Genomic DNA, 18,118 nt, shown 5'->3' with positions numbered 1-18,118 from the left:
GAACATCTGGAAGTTCACGGTTCATGTATTGCTGAAGCCTGGCTTGGAGAATCTTGAGCATTACTTTACTACCATGTGAGATGAGTGCAATTGTGCAGTAGTTTGAGCATTCTTTGGCATTGCCTTTCTTTGGGATTGGAATGAAAACTGACCTTTTCCAGTCCTGTGGCCACTGCTGAGTTTTCCAAATTTGCTGGCATATTTGCTGGCATATCTATTTCTGCTTTACTGACTATGCCAAAGCCTTTGACTGTGTGGATCACAACAAACTGTGGAAAATTCTGAAAGAGATGGGAATACCAGACCACTTGATCTGCCTCTTGAGAAATTTGTATGCAGGTCAGGAAGCAACAGTTAGAACTGGACATGGAACAACACACTGGTTCCAAATAGGAAAAGGAGTACGTCAAGGCTGTATATTGTCACCCTGCTTATTTACCTTTAAACTGAACATTATCGCACCTTTCTAACCTTAACATTTATTAGGGTTTGAAAAGTGCTGCTCAATGCTCAAGAAAAAAGAGTTCATGTACTCCTAGTCAGACTACGATTAAAAAAAAAATCAGTGTGCTATGTGCTTTAAAAGAGAGAGAACCGGAAAGGAAGAGGTAAGTATGAGATATGCATGGGACCAGGTGGTGTGAAGACAGGAAGCAGAGTGGAGCGATACATCTACAGGAACACCAAGGATTTCAGACGGTTACCAGGAGCCGGGTGAGAGGCATGGCACGAAGCATGAAATTCTCTTCCAGAGTCTCAGAAGGAACGGACCCTGCTGACATCTTGACTTCAGACTTCTGGTCTCTAGAACTCTCAGAGAATACACTTCTGTCGTTCTCAGCTAGCCGGCTTGTGGTAATTTGTTATGGCACCCCACGTCAACAAATACAGGATCTGTATTACTTTTTTTCTTTTTTTTGTATTACTTTTTTTTCATGGTCGAATTTTTTGAAGTGGTGTGTACGGACAAGGGGGTATGAATTAATGTAAACTAGTCATGGAGTGGACACTGGCTAGTTTGAAGGACTGTCCCCTGCTGTGTCATTCTGTTGGGGCTGTCAATTAAGGGAACCCCTGCATTCTCCACTAAAGAATGTTATGACTTCAGGAGATGAATTCACCCCTGGGCAAGAAGGGTCGGGTTCCTGAGGGAGTCTGATCCAATCTGGGTAGGATGGGGAGGGGAGGAGTCAGCTATGGTGAGGGTGGGTGTAGGGGGATGGGCAAGAGCAAGCTTGCCAACTGGACAGTTGCTTAGCTGGAGGTGGTCATTTAAGATCTGAGGAGGGCCCATCAGACTCCTTTTCCTGAAGGATATGGATGCAGAGAGAGAGAGAAAGGGAATATCCTAATTTTGTTTCCTAATTTTCTGCAACTGCAGCAGGTCCTGTTAATTTCCTACCTAACAACCATTTCCCTTTCCATGCTTTCTTGCTGGCAAAGCCCACACCCCACGATATAGACTAGAAATGACAGATGCTCACTTTTCAGACTGCATTGCAACCCAGTCTGGCCCCCTAGAACCCAGTCTGGCAAATGAGAAAGGAGAACTCTTCTAGGGAGAAAATAAAAATGTCAAACACATAAGGGAGAGGCCCTTGTCCACATTTTCTGCTTTAGATGTCACTGTCTGAGAACAGGATGCGTGGTACCGTTCCAGACAGTTTGTACCCATGCGGGGAAAGCAAACTATTCTCAGAGATGCCAACTTAGTGCCTGACACTGAGCCGCTGAGCTAACCCTGGGATTTTGTGTCTTTAAAATGTTAGATGAGCAAAAGAAATTTCTACCACGAGCAAAAGAAATCTCTACCATGAGCAAAAGAAATCTCTACCATTTCAGTTCTCTCTGTTGGGAATTCTGTTTTCTTCAGCTGACGGCATTATAACAGCTTCAGCATTATAAGCCTGCAGTTCCAAATGACCATTTGTTACCATTGCAAAGATCTGCCTGAGAACGAAGTCAATAAAGGACAAAGCAGAATCTCTCAAACACCTGGGTCCAACCTGCCTGAAGTTCTTCTGTACTCTCAGGCTTCCATGAAGGTCCTTCATTTCTGCTTGTGGCTTACAATAGTCTGGGTTGCATTTTGTGTCCTATGACTACAGTGGTCCTGGCCAATGTGAAATTTAGAAAAGTTCAGAGAAAAAAAAAAAAGGAAAGTTCAGAGAAATCAGTTAAGTAGCCAAAGGTCACTCTGCCAGTGAATGAAACATTTGTTTGAATGCAGAGCCGAGATGTTCCACCCCAGCTTCCCAGTCCCATAAAGGACAGGAGCCCCAGATGGAGTGAGACCCAAAGTATGTGTTTATTCTGGAGTTGATAGCAGCAGCAGTGGGGGGAATCGGCCAGACTCAGGGTGTGGTGAACAGAAAGGGTGGACACGGGTGTGTGCGTGTCTAGGGGAACATGGGAGATTGGTCCGTTGACATTCACAGCCAGCACGAGGGTTAGGACACTAAGTCTTGTACAAACAGCAAAGAGACAGACGACAGACAGACAGAGGTTTTGGGGGGACAGGGATCCCCCAGACATGCATGGCCCCTCACCTGGATGGGGAACCCCGGGGAGGGAAGACAGACACAGTGGAGACTGAATGCCCCCCACCCTGAAACAGGGAGCTGGGCCCGCCTGCCTCCCACCACCCCCAAGCCTCCAGGGGTAGAAGGATGGGCAGGCCCAGGGCTGCCTCGCACCACGCAGCTCGGACGTTATGGCTTCGAGGAGATGAATTCACAGTCCGGGCAGGAAGGAATGGGGTCCTCAGGGGGCCTGGTCTGATTCCAAGCCTTGGCCAGACCTGCAGGACCGGGCAGCAAGGAAACATTAGTGATGGCGGACAGCCAGCCCAGGACCTGGCTGGTCATGACTGTCAAACACCCCATGGACCCAGGAATCCCAGTGCTATGTCCCTCCATCCTGACTTGGGTATCCAGCCCCTCCCACCCCTGGTCTGGGTTCCTTACCTCTCACTCTGAGTTCTCTTTCTCTGACAATCCTTTGCTGCCTTTTGTGAAGCTGGTCAAAGTCTTTTCCTGAAGGGGGAAATCCAGAAGGCTCAGGAGGAGGGGACAGAGGCAAAACAGTGGCTAGTAATGAACCTAATAAGACATCACACCTGTTTTCATCATTTATAGTTCTCTTTTTTGCCCAGCTCTGAAGTGATGGGGCAAGTGGTACTACAGTCCCATTCTACAGATGAGAAAACAGAGGCACGAAGAAGACATCACTGAAAATGTGAGAAGAGATGATGAGGCCACTGGGGTGATAGGGAAGACCCTGCACAGCCCCCAAGAAGCTGAAACCCAGTCCTGAGAGTGCTGGGGAGCCATGGGAGGGCTGAGCTAGAGAATGGTCAGGATCAGCCACAGAACATCATTGGCTGAAAGTCAAGGTCACGGCCAGACTCTGCCAGGGTTCAGCTCCTCTCCACTGAGGAGTACGGCGAGCGTGGCTCACAGGAGCTGCCAGAGAAGTTTGTGAATAAACGAGTGAGTGAATTAGAAGAAGAGTAAGTGATAAAAGGAGGGAGAGCTGCCATCTGTTCAGCTAAGTATAATCAGCCTTTTCAAAACTCACTTCTGAGTTCTGCGCTCAGCCCTTTACATCCCTCCCCACTCCAACCCCAGAGAAAACTTCAAAGCAAGTCCACACTAGTCAGTTCCAAGTGAGGAACTGAATCCAGGTGTAAAATGCAAGGTACACCCAAACTCAGCAATCCAGATAAATGCTATTGTAATACCATCTTAAAAAAAAAAAAATCAAAATCAATGCAAAAAGAGTCCATGATGAGCAAAATATAAATTTTAAGTAAAAGCTAGTCCAGTGCCATCTTAAAGAAAACTTGTTTTATTTAAAATTGAAATTTATTTAAATTGTCAGTAAAGGCCAGTTTCTAGGCTCAGGAACCAAAGACAAAAGGAGAAATATGTACTCAATTTTTTTGTATTTTTTGTCTCCCGCCCACCCCCCCTGGAATATTAAACTAGTTGGGAAAATATTGGAAAAAAAAAAAAGAGTAAGTGTACTGAAATTCATACTATCTTAAATGTTTTAATTTTACCCTGTAAGAATTTAGTATCCTCTTACTTTCTTGGCTTTAGTGACAGTAGTCATCAATAGTTTTGAAAGTTACTTCTTTGCTTTTCTTGGATTCAAATGAGAGAATGCTTGAAAATTTCTCTTGACCAATTAAGGACCTTAAGTGATCTTAAATTTTTAATTTAAAAATTGTCAAGCTGGTTCTCCCGTGACCCCCAAGGCCTCCTGGGGTCTTCCCATCCCCTTCTTTCTCTGCTCCAGGCTCACCACTGACACCCCTCTTCTAGATGATTTGGAGGAACTGGCAGCCTTACCCTCTTCCTACAAGCTTCTTTACCTAAGCCATTTCTTCTCAACCTCTATGCCTCTGCCGAGAAGCCCTCCAGGACTCCCTAATTGAAAGGGCACCCCCCCCAACTCCCCTCCAGATTCCCTTTCCCCCCCAGACTCTCAAACATTTTGGACCGCAACCCCCAGGGAAAAAATAAATTAATACCACAATCCTTGGTTTCCTGCCCTGTGAAAATTTCTGTTCTGTTCTATTTCAATTTTATTTTCTTATTCATTTCAAAAGAAAAATTTTTGATCCTTACCCAGTAAACCACAGTCCACCAATTTTCACAGGCTGCTTTAAATAACAAATGAAGAAAGCCCTGCTCTATTTTATCATCGAGGTTTTTTTTTCCCCTTTTATTTGGGACTTCATATCATGGGTAATAATAATAAGAGTAGCTGACTATTTACTGAGAGGCGGACACTTAGTCCTGCATTAACTCACTGCATCTTCACATCTGTCCTAACAATAGACGCTTCTAACGGCCCCATTTCCCAGCTGGGGAAACTGGTGGCACAGAGAGATCAAGGAACTTGCTCTAAGTCATACCGCTAAAGAGGGCAGAGCGGGGATTCGAACCTGTGACTGAGCAGCCCACAAAGACATGAGGGGTTGCGCGAATGAAGGGGAGCGTGGTGCCGCACTCACCTCCACCAGCTGATGCCAGTGCTCCACGGGCTTGCGTGGGTTGGCCAGCATCTCGGCCCAGTGCTCGCGGCCGTGGGGGTCGGCGGCGTCGGGACCCACGCGGCACACGCCGATCACCTCGTTGTGCCCGATGCTGGAGGTCACGGGTGGGGGCCGGTGAGCACCCCAGAGGCCGGCAGGCCGGGCTCCACTCCCCGCTCTCACCCCGCCCCCCGCCTCACCAGTCGTAGTCCACCACCGCGATGCTGAGCCCCACGTTCTCCACGCTCTCAGGGGCCACGTCGAACACCAGCGCCTCGTTGTACGTGGGGTTCAGCGTGTTCTTCTTGATGGAGGTTTTCCGCTTCTTCAGACGCCGCCCCTCGCTGATCAGAGAGGCCTTCACATAGGGGTCTGGGGGCGGGCGTGAAGGGAGGGCGCTGAACCGGGTCTTCGGCCCTCGGACCCCATCACGGACCCCAGACCTTTCTCCCAAACACAAGCGTTTGGTTCCCCAACCTTTTCTCTCCTAGCCCCTCAGATCCAGGAGCCCAGATCCCAGACTCTCTTCTCCCAGACTTAGGGGGTCTGGACCCCCTCCCCTCCTCTCTCAGGACTCTGTGGAGTCTGGGCTTCCAGCCCCCTCCTCGCTCAGACCCAGGAGTCTCACCCCCCTCCCCGCCCCTCAGAAGCCGGCGCCTTTCCGGAACCCACCTGAGAAGCCGGTGAGGTCCATCGCTTTGAGGTTAGAGGCTTTGATGATAGTCACGGTGAGGCGGCCGGCCGTGGGGAGGTAGCAGAGTGAGAAGTTGAGCTCCCCAAGATCTGCCTTTTCCTGCAGTGGGGAAAGGGGGCCAGCGGTGCTCTGTCTCAGCCTTCCCCCCAGCCTCTCCCTGACTTCCCCATCTCCAGCCTCCAGCTCTCCTGCCCGATTTCCAGGGCTCAGGTTTCCGATCCACTTAACAATCTGACTCCGGGCCAAAACCTGGTAAACTCCCCGGCCACAGCGGCCCACCACCGTCAAAGCCTATTTGTTCTGCGGGGAAAACTGGAAGAGGCGTGGGTGGGGGGAGAAGGACAGAAAGAGGGAGGCAGAGAGAACACTGTGAGAAATCGGCTGAGACAGAGATGCAAACGCCCAGAGAGAGTCAGAACGACAGATCCACAGAATTCTAGAGTCAGAAAGACCCAGAGCAGAGTGGGGCGGGCGGGGGTTGGTGTGGCAATCCCTGGTGCAGACAGTAAAGAATCTGCCTGCAATGCAGGAGACTCGGCTTCCCTGGGTCGGGAAGATCCCCTGGAGAAGGGAATGGCAACCCACTCCCGTATTCCTGCCTGGAGAATCCCATGGACAGAGGAGCCTCGTAGGCTACAGGGTTGCAAAGAGTCCGACACGACTGAAATGACTAACACATATGGAGACCCAGCGAGTGACAGAGACCCAGAATGAGAGGGGAGGGGGAAAGGTGGGGGAGGGGGGTACAGGAGGAGAGAGAGGAATAGAGGCAGAGACCTACATGGAGAAGGGACAGAGATCCAGAGAGGTGGGATAGAGGTCTAGAGAGGTGAGAAAAGACACACAGAGAGGTCAATCTTGGGGCAGGAGACAGACAAGAGCCAGCATGAGGTTACAAGGGAGGCAGATCTCCTGCCTCGACACACGCAGAAGGACCTGGAGCGGCAGCCAGGGCGTAGGGCCCCTAGCCCTGGTCTTCAGCCTCATCTCAGTGCCTCACCCCCAACCCACGCAGCCAGAGCCCAGGTCCCTAGACTCCCCACTGGCTCCCCTGAGGCTCTGCCCCGGCTGTGTCCTCAGCAAGAATACCCACCCTCCCTGTCGCTTCTCAGTCATCAAGCCTCAGCTTAGCTGTCACCTCTTCCCACATGCTCCCAGACTCCCTGCCGCCCTGTGCAAAGACTCCCCCCAGGCGTCCCCATGATGCTGGCCCCTGTGTGACCACCTAGGCCTGGAGCGATCAGGAGGAGAAGAGAAAATGTGAGGTGATGCAGGAGACAAGGATGGATGCAGAAGGGAGCCCTTGAGCAGGGTAGCCTGGAGGAACAACAGGGAGCAGGGTCAGGACCCTACAACTAGTCAGGTAGTTCTCAGAGCCTGAGCTTGGGGGACAGAGCAAGCGGGCTGTGGTCCCCCCAGGTGAAGGGGACCTTAGGAAGAGCCACACATGCCTGGTTCAACCGTGTCCTTGTATGTATGGGAAAATGGAGGCTCGGAGACGGGAAGGAGCTTGAGTCAGGCCATCGGGTGGGCAAAACCAGCCCTCTCAAGATATGAGCAAAACCAGCCCTCTCAAGATATGAGGACAGGGCTTACACCCCTCCCCACTCACACACAGCTTCCCCAGATCAACAGAGAGCTGGAATGTTGGGAAACCCACGGACTGGAACTGAGAGGGCTGAGGAGTTGGGAGGGTGCGAAGTTCGGGGTGCGGAAGGGGTCGGGACACCCAAACAAAGACCTAGGAACTGGGTTCGGGGAAGGATTGGATGTACAGGAGAACGAGGCTGTAAGACAGGAGGAAGGGGCCAGTGGGGATGTCGGGGGCACTGGGGAGATGTCAGGACATCGGGGATTCCAGTGTGAGGCTCTAGCGAATCACACTATCAGGGTTCCGGTGGAGACCATGAAGACACAGAGGATTCGATTAAATTAGAGAGCTTGAGGGTCAGGGCTTTGAAACAAAATGTTTAGAGATCAGAGGGGCTGGGGGAGGCGTCTCAGGAAGACTGGGAATTGAAAAATGAGGAGGTTGTAAAGGGGAAGGAAGTTTAACAAACAAAAGCTGGGAACTCTAGGCTTGGGAAATTGAAGGGTCAGGAATCCGGGGTCAGAGGGCAGAAGTCATGGGGTCACAGCCTGGAGTTTTGATAAAACGGGTGGTGTCTGTTATAGTTTTCTTCATGGTTACCATCAGATGTCAAAGTGGGGTCAGAAGTTGGGAAATCTGGAGCCTGGTTCTGATGTTAATATTTAGCTAAGTGCAGAAGGGGAGCGGGAGCCCATTATACCATTCTCCATTCCTGCTTGTACGTTTGCAGAACTTTCAGTAAAATAAAGTTGAAAACTCCAGGATCCAGGAGTTATGAGGGTGTGAAGTAGTAGGGGGGGCAAGGAGATGGCAAGCTGAGGGGTCCTGGGTCCCCTGGGGAAGGGGGTGCGGGAGCCACTGACCGAGCCGCCCTCCACGATGTCCCTCCACAGCGGGCGGTCGGGGGGCTGCTCGGCCAGCTCCAGGAGGTTGTCCAGCACCACCTGGCCGATGAGATCGTGCCGGGAGAAGCGGTCAAAGTCATAGACGCTGAAGTGCAGTTTGCGCTGCGCCAACTCAGCCAGCGGCACCGAGAACTGAAACGTCTCATTGAAGACGGGGTTCAGGGTCTTCCTGTGCACCTGCAGGGGGCGGGCGAGGAAGGGATTCAGACACCATGCCCACCGGCCCCTCCTCCCTCGGACCCCGCCCCTCCCTCCCTGGGACCCGGATGTCCAGCCCTCCACTCCAGACCTTGGTCTGAAACTTCTTCTTGCGGTCAGGCAGCAGGTAGATCTTGACGTAGGGATCTGAGAAGCCATTGGAGTCCTTGGCCGGGAGGTCCAAGGCCTGCAGGATCCGCACCACCAGCTGGTCGGAGCCGTAGAGATACCGCAGGGCGAAGCTGATGCGGCCACAGGGCGCCCCCGCGCCGGCCTCACCAGAGCCATGGGCCCCGCCGCCCCGCCGGCCACCGGGTCCAGTCCCCTGGTACAGCTCCGGCTTGATCTGTCCGATGAGCTTGGCCTTTTCTTCTCCGCCCGGCAGGGGTAAGGTTAGGGCGGGCGGCCGCTCCTCACTGCCCGGGTCCGGCTGTGGGGTCAGGGTCTGCTGGGTGAGGGGCCGGGGTAGGGCGGGGTACCTGTAGGGGGTGAGGAAGACAGATGGAGTCAGTGGCTCTGATCTCTGACTGCACCTGAAAACCTGGGGGGCCCTTCCCGGCCTTCTCCTCAAGCCCCACAGCCAGGCGCCCACAGACCCCCACCTCTGCCCACTGTGACCTTGGGCAGGGCGCTTGAATCCTCTGAGCCTCAGTTTCCCCATCTGTACGGGGGGCGGGGGGTGGCCATCCCCTTCTCTAAGCTAGCTCCACCCCAGACCTGGGCTCTCACCAGCCTCTCAAAGCTTCCATCTGACCTCCAGGAGTGACCCTGAATAACTTCTCTGTGGAGCCCAGGGGCTTCACACAGCCCAGACCATCCGACCCCCATCTGCCCTTCTCCAAATTTCCCTGGCCCATCCTCACCCTCTCCCACCTGGCCATTGCTCCCCCTGGCCTGTTCTTTCTCTCTCAACTGTCTTTTCTGTGCTTGTGGAACACTATGGAAGCCCACAGCTCCATCCTTAACCATCTTGGCCATCATCTTCCCTTCTCACCCATATGCTTTCCCTGGACAAGCTCATCTGTGCCCCAGGTTTCCACGACCACCAGCAGCCTCTGTCTGCTAAGTGTGTCTCCTGGGCTCTAGCCAGGTTCAGCCTCCCAGCCCCATGAGACACCACATACCTCTTGTGTTCCCCACTGGGCTCGCTCCCTTCTCCCCAACCCACTCCCTCTCCCAGCCCCCTACGATCCACCTCAGCCTGCAGGACAGATACCTGGGGCCATCCTCACCTCCTCTCTCCCCTCAAACACTTTCCCTCCCGTCTCCTGAATTTTCCCACCCCCACGGTCCCTGCTCATCCATCCTTTCCTGCATGAACCACTGCACCCATGGTGAAGTCCATGTGGTGGGGCCCCTAGTGATGACTGGACAGGGCAGTGCCAGATGCACTGAGAGGCAGGCATGGGGCTGGGAGAAGCAGGGGGGTCGGGAGCACGGAGCCATGAAAAGGGATGCGGGGTGAGATGCCTCCAGCTACTGATCAGTGCTCCCAGAGTGACTTTGAGCAGGTCATTAACACCCTCTGAGCCTCAGTTTCTTCATAACCAGTGTATCCATCAACCTCTGGAGGGCTTCCCCAGAGACCTCAGACTACATTTTCCATGAGCCCCTGACCAGCCCCTACCTGGAGGGGAACCACCGATGAACCTCTGGGGCCTGAGACAGTCCTTCTAGAAGGCAGTTTCCCCCAGATGCTCCCCCAGGTCCCTCCCGTTCAACAAGACCCAGATAAGCTCAGGGTCTCCCTCAAACCCTCCCCTCTTCCTAGGTCCTCTGACAGTGCCACCATCCACCCAATCGCCAGGCCAGACCCCTGGGTGCTGTCCTTACCTCCTCCGACCCCCTCCTACCCACAGCCGTCAGGCCCCGGTTCCATCCCCAACTCACTGCCCCCTGACTCTCTCTAGCTCATCTCTGCCTCCGCTGCCCCGTGATCTCAGCGCAGGCTTGTCCTCTCCTGCCTGGACTCTCGGCGTCCAGTCTGTCCCCTGTGTGGCCCCAGAGAGGTCTTTCTATACCCAGAGCTGACCTCCTCTGCTCAAGCCTTCCGTGGCTCCCCAGCATCCCAGGACAACGTTCCAGACCCTCAATCTGGCATCCAAGACCCTGTGTGATCCGGTCCCCGCCGTGTCCCCTAGGTTGCCTTTCTGCAGCCCTGGCCTGGCTGGCTCAGGACAAGCTGGTCTGGGGACCCACTTCCCCTGGACTGGGAGTGGCATGAGGGTCTGTGTGCAGTGCTCACCTCTACTTTTTCCCAACACCCAGCTCAGGTCTCGGTCATATTAGGCACTCAATATGCATGCATAGGATCAGGATCAATGGATCAGTGAACTGCAGGTCCCACCAGTGATGAATTGCTCTGTGCTGCAGGGAATCGGGGGTCTAATCTCCATTCTCTCCCACCTTCCTGATCTCTGAGTCCTGTCCCTATCTTCCTCCTTCTGCTGGTCTTAAGAGCTCAGAGCTCTAGCCCCCTCCTCCCTCAAACTCAGGAGTCTGGGTCCCCAGCCTCGTCTTTCTCCAGGAACCAGGACTCCATGCCCCAAGCTCCCTCCTTTCCCAGGACTCAGGAGCGTCGCAGATGGGAAGGCAACACTAAAGAGGAAAGGAAGTTCAGAGTGGGCCCCCAGCCTGGTGGCCTGTCTCACCTGGTGGTGGGTGCCAGGCTTGTGACCTGCTGATGCGACTGGGCACTGGGCAGGCCCCCACCACTGGGGGGCAGCAGGAGCAGCCCCGAGCCTGCCCCGCCCTCGGAGGGCAGCTCGGGAGATGTCTGGCTCGGTTTGACCCCCGCGGCTACTGCAGCAGCTGCGGCCTCTGGGTAGGAGTCCATGTCCAAGTAAGAGGGCTCAGGGGGGTCAGACCCCCCTAGGCTGCCCGGCTCCAGCAGCTCAGCGAAGGGCGGATGGTGGGCCGTGTGGGCATGGTGGTGCGGGCCCCCCAGCAGGGGATGGCCACCCAAGCCGGCCCCCAGGTGGTGCCCGCCACCGCCTACCAGGCCTGCCAGCCCGACCCCGGGGCCTAGGTCTTTGCGCAAGGGACCACCGCCCACGGTTGAGCCTCCCTTGTCCCGCCAGGGCACCCAGCACAGCTTCCACGACACGAAGAGGGAGACACCCAGAAGGACAATGCCACAGAACGTCACGATGACCGACAGCAGGCTCACGGAGATGTCTGGAGAGAGTGAGGACAAAGGTCAGGGGTCAGGGTGGGGTCGGAATTTAGCCTCCCGCTGCTCTCCCCCAAAAAGCTAAGTTTCAGTGTTGGCCTCTCACCGTCCTAAACACGTTACACATACTACTCAGTGTAGACTCCACGGCTACGCAACGTCAGTGTCTCCATCTACCCATTTTAAAGACAGGGAAACTGAGAGTTTGGGTGACTTGTCTAAGGCTACACAGCTAGTCCATGACAGATCTGGGATTGGAACCAGCAGCCTGTCTTCAGATTTCATCCTTTTTTATCCTCTTGATCGCATTGCCTCTCCTATAAGTGGGTACATCCTCCAATTTAGAACCAAGCTTCCCCCAAATGCTCAGAGGTGATCAAAGAGAGGGGAGACTGCATGGCACAGTTAGATAGGTCAGGGTTCAAATTCCAGCTCACAGTGTGGCTTTCGGAATATATCTTCACCTCTCTGAGCTTGACCTGCTCCATTTGTCCAATGGGGAAAACTCTGTTCTGCCTGTCATAGCAGTTTTAAAGAATGAAAGGGAGTGAATGGCTCGCAGAGGAAGCTGGGGAAGATAATAGCAAGCATTTCTTGAGAGGTTACTGTGCTTTATAGACATTAGCTTCCTTATGCCTCACGGGCACCCTAGGAGCTTGGCAACATGATTATGCCCATTAGTACTTTTCACAAAAGGAAACTGAGACCTAGAGACATGAAGTTACCACAGACACGAAGTCCTGTAGATGGAGTGGAGGAGGCAGAATCTGAGTCCGGAGCGCCTGGCTCCGGAGCCCACCGACTTCACCACTGGGCTACCACAATTCAGTGTTTCCCAGTGAATGGCGGTTCATTGGGTTCATTGAACCCACTGGCGGTTCACTGGCGGTTCATTCACGAATGGCAGACTTTTTGTTAGGATGATAAATCCTAGTACTGCCATCTGCATCCAGCACTGTCACCCCCACCGCTAACACACTCTGAATGCTTGCTGTGTGCTGATATGCCTTTCAGAGAAACCCGGGACAGCCCAGATCTTGAACTGAAGCTTCGTTCAGTAAGTGGTGCCAGGAGTAGGGTTTTTCCAGGAAATGTGAGTTTGTTTGGGGGTTGACTCTTGGGTGTCCATGAAGTGGATCACAAAGGGAAATTCCTGCTCTGTACAGACGGTGGGTTATGGGGTGCACGGGGGAGGAGCAGGTCACCAAAGCATTGGCATCAAGGACAGCAGGGTGGAAGCGCTGTGTCCTGTCCGTTCAGGGAGCCTTGGTGACAAGGGGATGCGCTTCAGTCCTGAACTGCCCAGTGGATCTAAGTCAGTGGCCCCTGATGTTCATCCTCATGACACTATACCACCTGAGGGTGAGTGATCCTATATTACGGATAAGGCAACTGAGGCTCAGAGAGACAGGAAGTGACCCTGCAGGGCCACAGTGCAGGCAGCGGCAGGACTCTGAGTTTCCCACCCCACTCCAGCCCCTTAGGGTGTCCGTTTCGGAATGATCAGCACCTACTTAGAGTTCTGGGGGCCTGTTAGAAACCAGAGCAAGGCCTGTTAGAAACCAGCCTTCTGAACATGGGAAGAACTAAGCAAAAGGGGTCGTTTTGGAAGAGGAGGGGGAGAAAAGTTGGACAGATGCCATCCCCCACTGTTAGCCTGACTCAGACTCTCTCCAAGTCAAAGTCCTAGGAATCACTGAATTTGAGGGTGGTCCTGAGACACCCCACCCCCAGCTTGCCAAATTGCAGTAGTGTGCTAGACTTCCTGGGGTCACAGTCGGGCTCTTCTGCATACAGACGGTGAGACCCCGAGTGAGCTGCTGCAGCTCTCTGGGCCTCATCCCTTATCACCAGCCCCTGGACACCCTGCACTTAAGATGCTGAGCCCCGCCCTGGTGCTCAGCCAGTGTGACCGTCATTCTAACGTCCCAACTCCTGCTTTGTGAAGGTTTCTCATCTGGACGAATGCGCTTGTGATATTCCCTAGCTCTCAGAACCCTACTGCTCGCTAGCTGGGGGACCAACCACTCCATCTGAACCTCAGTTTCCCCCATTGAAAATAAGGATTATAACTATATTCAGTGTCATATAATAACATATAATGGAAAGGAATCTGAAAAAGAATATATGCATCAATATCTACCTATATCTGAATCACTTTGCCATATACATGAATCTTTGTAAATCAACTGTACTTCAATTAAAAAATTTAAAAATAAAATTAAAAAAAGAGAAGATAGGGATTATATGTACCACAAAGGGTCATCATGAGTAGTTGATGAGATATGTGAAGGACCTTGCCTACTGCCTGGCACACAATCGGTGCTCAGTAAGGATATTTCAACATTTATGGAATGCCCACTGTGTGCCCAGCTTGTTCTTAGCAAGTCACATGTGTTATATCATTTGAGTCTCTCAGCTGCTCCATGGAGTAGTCACTTTTATTATTCCCATTTTCCAGATGAGGAAACTGAGGTACAGAAGAACCCATGCATTTAATAAGTGGGGGAGATGGGATTTGAACCCAGACAAGTCAGACAGACTGATTTAGAGCCTGAGCTTCTAAGCACTATGTGAGATGCACAAAGACATTTGAAGGGGGTGTGTGCAGCAGTGGAGTGGGGGTGGGGAGGGTGGATAGGAGGCCCGCAGGGCAAAACTCAAAAGGCCGTGGGTCAAATGGACCACATAGCTCTTTCTCCTTAGATTAGAGGTAAGGGGGATCAGCAACAGGCAGGATGGAAGCAAGACTCTAAGAGGGACTGGCTCCACAAGGCACAGGAAGCGAGCAAGGCTGCTCTAAATCTCTAAAAATTCTGCCTATGGTGGAAGCAGAGGGCTGGCCAACATGGCTGGGGGTGCTGACCTGCATCTGGGCCCCGGGGATAGCCTCTGATCCGAAGGTCGTTGAACTCTTGGCACCTGTCACTGGTGTCGGCATCTCGGACCCGCGCACAGAGGTCTGAGACCAGGATGAGTGCCCGACGGCAGAGGTCATCCTCGTAGTCTCCTGACATGGTGGCCAGCGAGTCCTGTGCTTGGGAGGGGCTGGGCAAGGGTACAGATGGGGAATGGGATGGGGGAGAGAGAGGGGGTGGATAAGGGGTGGAAAGAGAACGAAAGAGGATAGGCAAGGGGCAGTGATTGGGAGTGGAATGACAAAGGGACAGAGATTGGGGGGTGGAGGGACAAGGGGATGGAGATTGGGGGGCAATGAACAAGGGAGAAGAGACTGGGAGGAAATGGACAAGGAGGAAAAGACTGGGAAGGCCAGTCAAGGGGCAGAGATTCAGGATGCACAAATAAAGGGTTGGACAGACAAGGAGACAAAGATTAGGGTTGCACAGATGCAGGGACAGAATTTAGGAATGGAGAGACAATGGAACGGCCATTTCTCCTTCACGCATACAACAGATATTCACTGGGCACCAACTACACATGAGGCACTGTGTGGGCTGTTGCAGATCCAGCAGGGAACAAGCCCCACTCAGTCCCTGGCTTCCTGGTGTCACAGTCCAATGAGAGGACATAAGGAGCATACAAATCAACAAACACACTCACATAAACACATAAACACACAGCCCTCAGACTGTGAGAAGTGCCCTAAAAGAAGGATGTGTCACAAAGGGACCCGGAGGTGGGTCATCGGGGGAGTTCCCTGAAACCTGAAAGATGAGACGGAGCCAGCCATGGACAGTGGGCACTGGGGCTGGAGTGAGGAAAACCATTCAAAACAGCGTGAGGAACGTGAGCAATGGCCCAGGGTGGGAAAGGGCTTGGGAGGTCCAGGGAACAGGAAGGTGTAGACAAGGAGAGGAGAGGGAGAGTGAGAAGGAGATGGATGGGGGTAGAGAGATAGGAGATGGTTGTCTGATGCTGGCTGTGGAGAGATGAAGGTGAAGGATGCAGAGATAAGGACCAAGTTGAGAGAGGGAGAGATAAGGGGAGGGGAGACAGAGATAATGGGAAGGGCAAACTGGGGCCTGGAAGAGAGGGACAGATGAACAGACAGACGGAGGGAAAGTCAAGGATTGAGACTTGGGATGGACAAGCCATAAAGAATAAGCTGGGTGTAATTCAAGGGAGTGTGAGAGATGGATGGACCAAGCGGGCAGTGATAAGTGCCAGGCAAGAGAGTGGACTGAAATATCTTCGAGAGACAAATAGTGGACAGGAGAATGGATGGGGTGTAGAAATAAAGGACAGAAAAACAATGGCCAGAAATCACAGATGGACAAAAGGATACAGTGGATGGAGGACTGGGCAGACAGTCATGGGGGCAGAAGGAAGGTTGGATTGGGGGGGGGGGTGGTTCATAAAAGACAGGGAGAAATAGGTGGCTGTGGGGAGAAGGGGGAGTAGCGATACATGGTTTGGAGCTAGACATCAGAGATAGACTGGAAGGAGGGTGCAGGGGAAATTAGGGACGGACAGATCAGGGCTCACAGATGGACAGGTGTTGTGGGGTGCTGCAGAAGGCCAGGACTCTGAGACGGGCATAGTCAGACTCACCTGCGCTTATCCCTGCCTTGTCCTGGATGGCAGCGGAGGCGGCGGCTGGCGGTAGCCCATGGGGGTTGTAGGGTGGATAAGGGGCTGCGGAACTGTCCCCAAGAACCAGGTGGTGGGAGGGGGGGCCGGATCTGGGGGCCGTGGCCGTGAGAAAAAGCTCAGCCCGAGCCTCACATCTTGTCCTACTCGGGCCAGCTTCTCGACCCCAGGCGACCCCCGGGAGGTCCGGCCACCCCCTTCCCACCTTCGGGCCCCCAGCTCCCGTTAAGCTTAAAGACTACAATTCCCGGCAGGCCTTGCGCTCGCGTTGCTGCGGCTTCATAGACCAGGCACTGCAGGGACTGATGGGAGTTGGAGTCCTTAGTGCCTCTCCCGGCTGCAGAGAGGATGGGAATTTTTTTGGAAGGTGGGGGGGGGGGGGCGGTTATGAGATGCCGGGGTCCCAAGGCGCTGCAGGGGAGAGGAATAATGTCTGGGACCTCGAGAAGCCGCGGAGTCCGAAGTCCAGAGGGGCCATGGAGTGGGTAAACCATCCCCACGCCCGGGGGATCGGTGGGAGAGGTTGGGGTGCACCCAGGTGTTTCGGGACCCCCCCTTCCAGAACCACGTGCCCCTCCCCCGGGGCAGCCTGGAGACGCTGCAGCACTCCCACTCCCGGGTCGGAGATCCGCGCACCTCTGCCCCGACCCGCGCCCCCATGCGCCCGGGCCGCCCCCGGGGATGGGGCTGGGGCGGGGGCTCTGGCAGGGGGAGGGGGAGGAGCGGACTCACCCGGAGCTGCCCCTGCCGCCGCCGCCGCCGCCGCCGCCGCCGCAGCCCCGCGCGCCGGCCGCGGTGCCAGCTCGGCTCCTCCCCCCGCCCCTGTCGCAGGTCCTCGGCTCCTCCCCTCTCACCCCCTCCTTCTTCCCCTTCGAACCTGCGGCTTTCTAGCCGAAATCGCGCGGCCGCAGAGAGGAAGGAGGGCGCTTTCCCCGGACCGAGGCGTCTGAGACGCAGCGCACTTCCACCGCCGAGGAGACAGAGACCGGAGATCAGGACCCTCTGCTCCCCCCAGGATCCAAGGGCTCCAGCCCCCAACCCTTCCTCTCCTAGAGAAGTCAGGGACCCCGGTCATTTCTTCTCCAAGGACCCCGGGTACCGAGCTCCCAACCCCCTCCATTCTCAGATGCAGGAATCCACCTCTCCTGTTCCCTCCTCCCTCGGGGACGCAGGACTCCCGACTCCCCACCTCAGTTTTCCGCAGGAGAGGACTTCCAGTCCTCCCAGCGGAGGGGCTCTGAGGGCTGGTGCTGGGAGGGGAGGCAGGGACTCAGAGCCCGCTGTGGAGGTGGAAGCAAGGACCTGGACTCGAATTCTTCCTGGGTCTGCTCCTACCTTTTTGACCTTGCCCTGTTTGCTCTGAGTTCCAGTTTCCTCATCACCAAAATACAGACAAAAGACCCGTTTCCTAAGGGACCCAGAGATTTGAAAAGCCAGTCAGTATATAGAGAGAATTTGCATCAACGAGGTGCTTAATGAATATTTTTTCAAAGCAGCAATTAATGACAATTGCACCGGGGTTAAATGCTTTGAAAGCATTCTCTGAGTTAATCTTCACTTTGGCCCTATCAGGTGGGGGTCAGTTATGTTATTTCCATTTCACAGAGGAGACAACTGAGGCCCACAGAGGTGAAATCCCTTGAGGAAGGTCCAGAACTACCTACTCTGGGTGCAGCCCACAGGGGTGACTTGGAGGGCTCCTCCCAGTCTTTCTCAGTGCTGCCCCCTGCCTCCCAGTGACACCCATATAAATATAATCTCTAAGTGAAAAATTGCAAACACTTTAAGCCATGTCTCCGAGGCACGTCTCCCTTTAATTAGACGACCCCACCTCCCCCAATTGCTGCCTATGTATACATTTTGCAGCTACCATCATACTGCTGATTAAAAGATGCTTGCTCCTTGGAAGAAAATCTATGACAAACCTAGACAGTGTATTAAAAAGCAGAGATATCACTTTGCC

General features: G+C 53.9%; 1 protein-coding gene across 1 annotated transcript; it reads right to left on the bottom strand.

The window, feature by feature from the left end:
• Positions 1-2,284: 2,284 nt before the first annotated feature.
• Positions 2,285-16,922, bottom strand: SYT3 (synaptotagmin 3). The gene is made up of 11 exons (XM_027515028.1): positions 16,888-16,922; positions 16,117-16,247; positions 14,471-14,652; positions 11,084-11,609; positions 8,524-8,911; positions 8,193-8,411; positions 5,717-5,837; positions 5,245-5,416; positions 5,024-5,156; positions 2,967-3,035; positions 2,285-2,800 (listed from the first exon to the last, which is right to left on the bottom strand). The coding sequence occupies exons 3-10, from the start codon at positions 14,619-14,621 to the stop codon at positions 2,970-2,972; spliced, it is 1,776 nt and encodes a 591-aa protein (XP_027370829.1). The 5' UTR covers positions 14,622-14,652; positions 16,117-16,247; positions 16,888-16,922; the 3' UTR covers positions 2,285-2,800; positions 2,967-2,969.
• Positions 16,923-18,118: the final 1,196 nt, after the last annotated feature.

The sequence above is a fragment of the Bos indicus x Bos taurus genome, chromosome 18, assembly GCF_003369695.1.
Source record: "Bos indicus x Bos taurus breed Angus x Brahman F1 hybrid chromosome 18, Bos_hybrid_MaternalHap_v2.0, whole genome shotgun sequence".
Lineage (NCBI taxonomy): Eukaryota > Metazoa > Chordata > Mammalia > Artiodactyla > Bovidae > Bos > Bos indicus x Bos taurus.
This window is presented reverse-complemented; position numbering and strand designations above follow the sequence as displayed.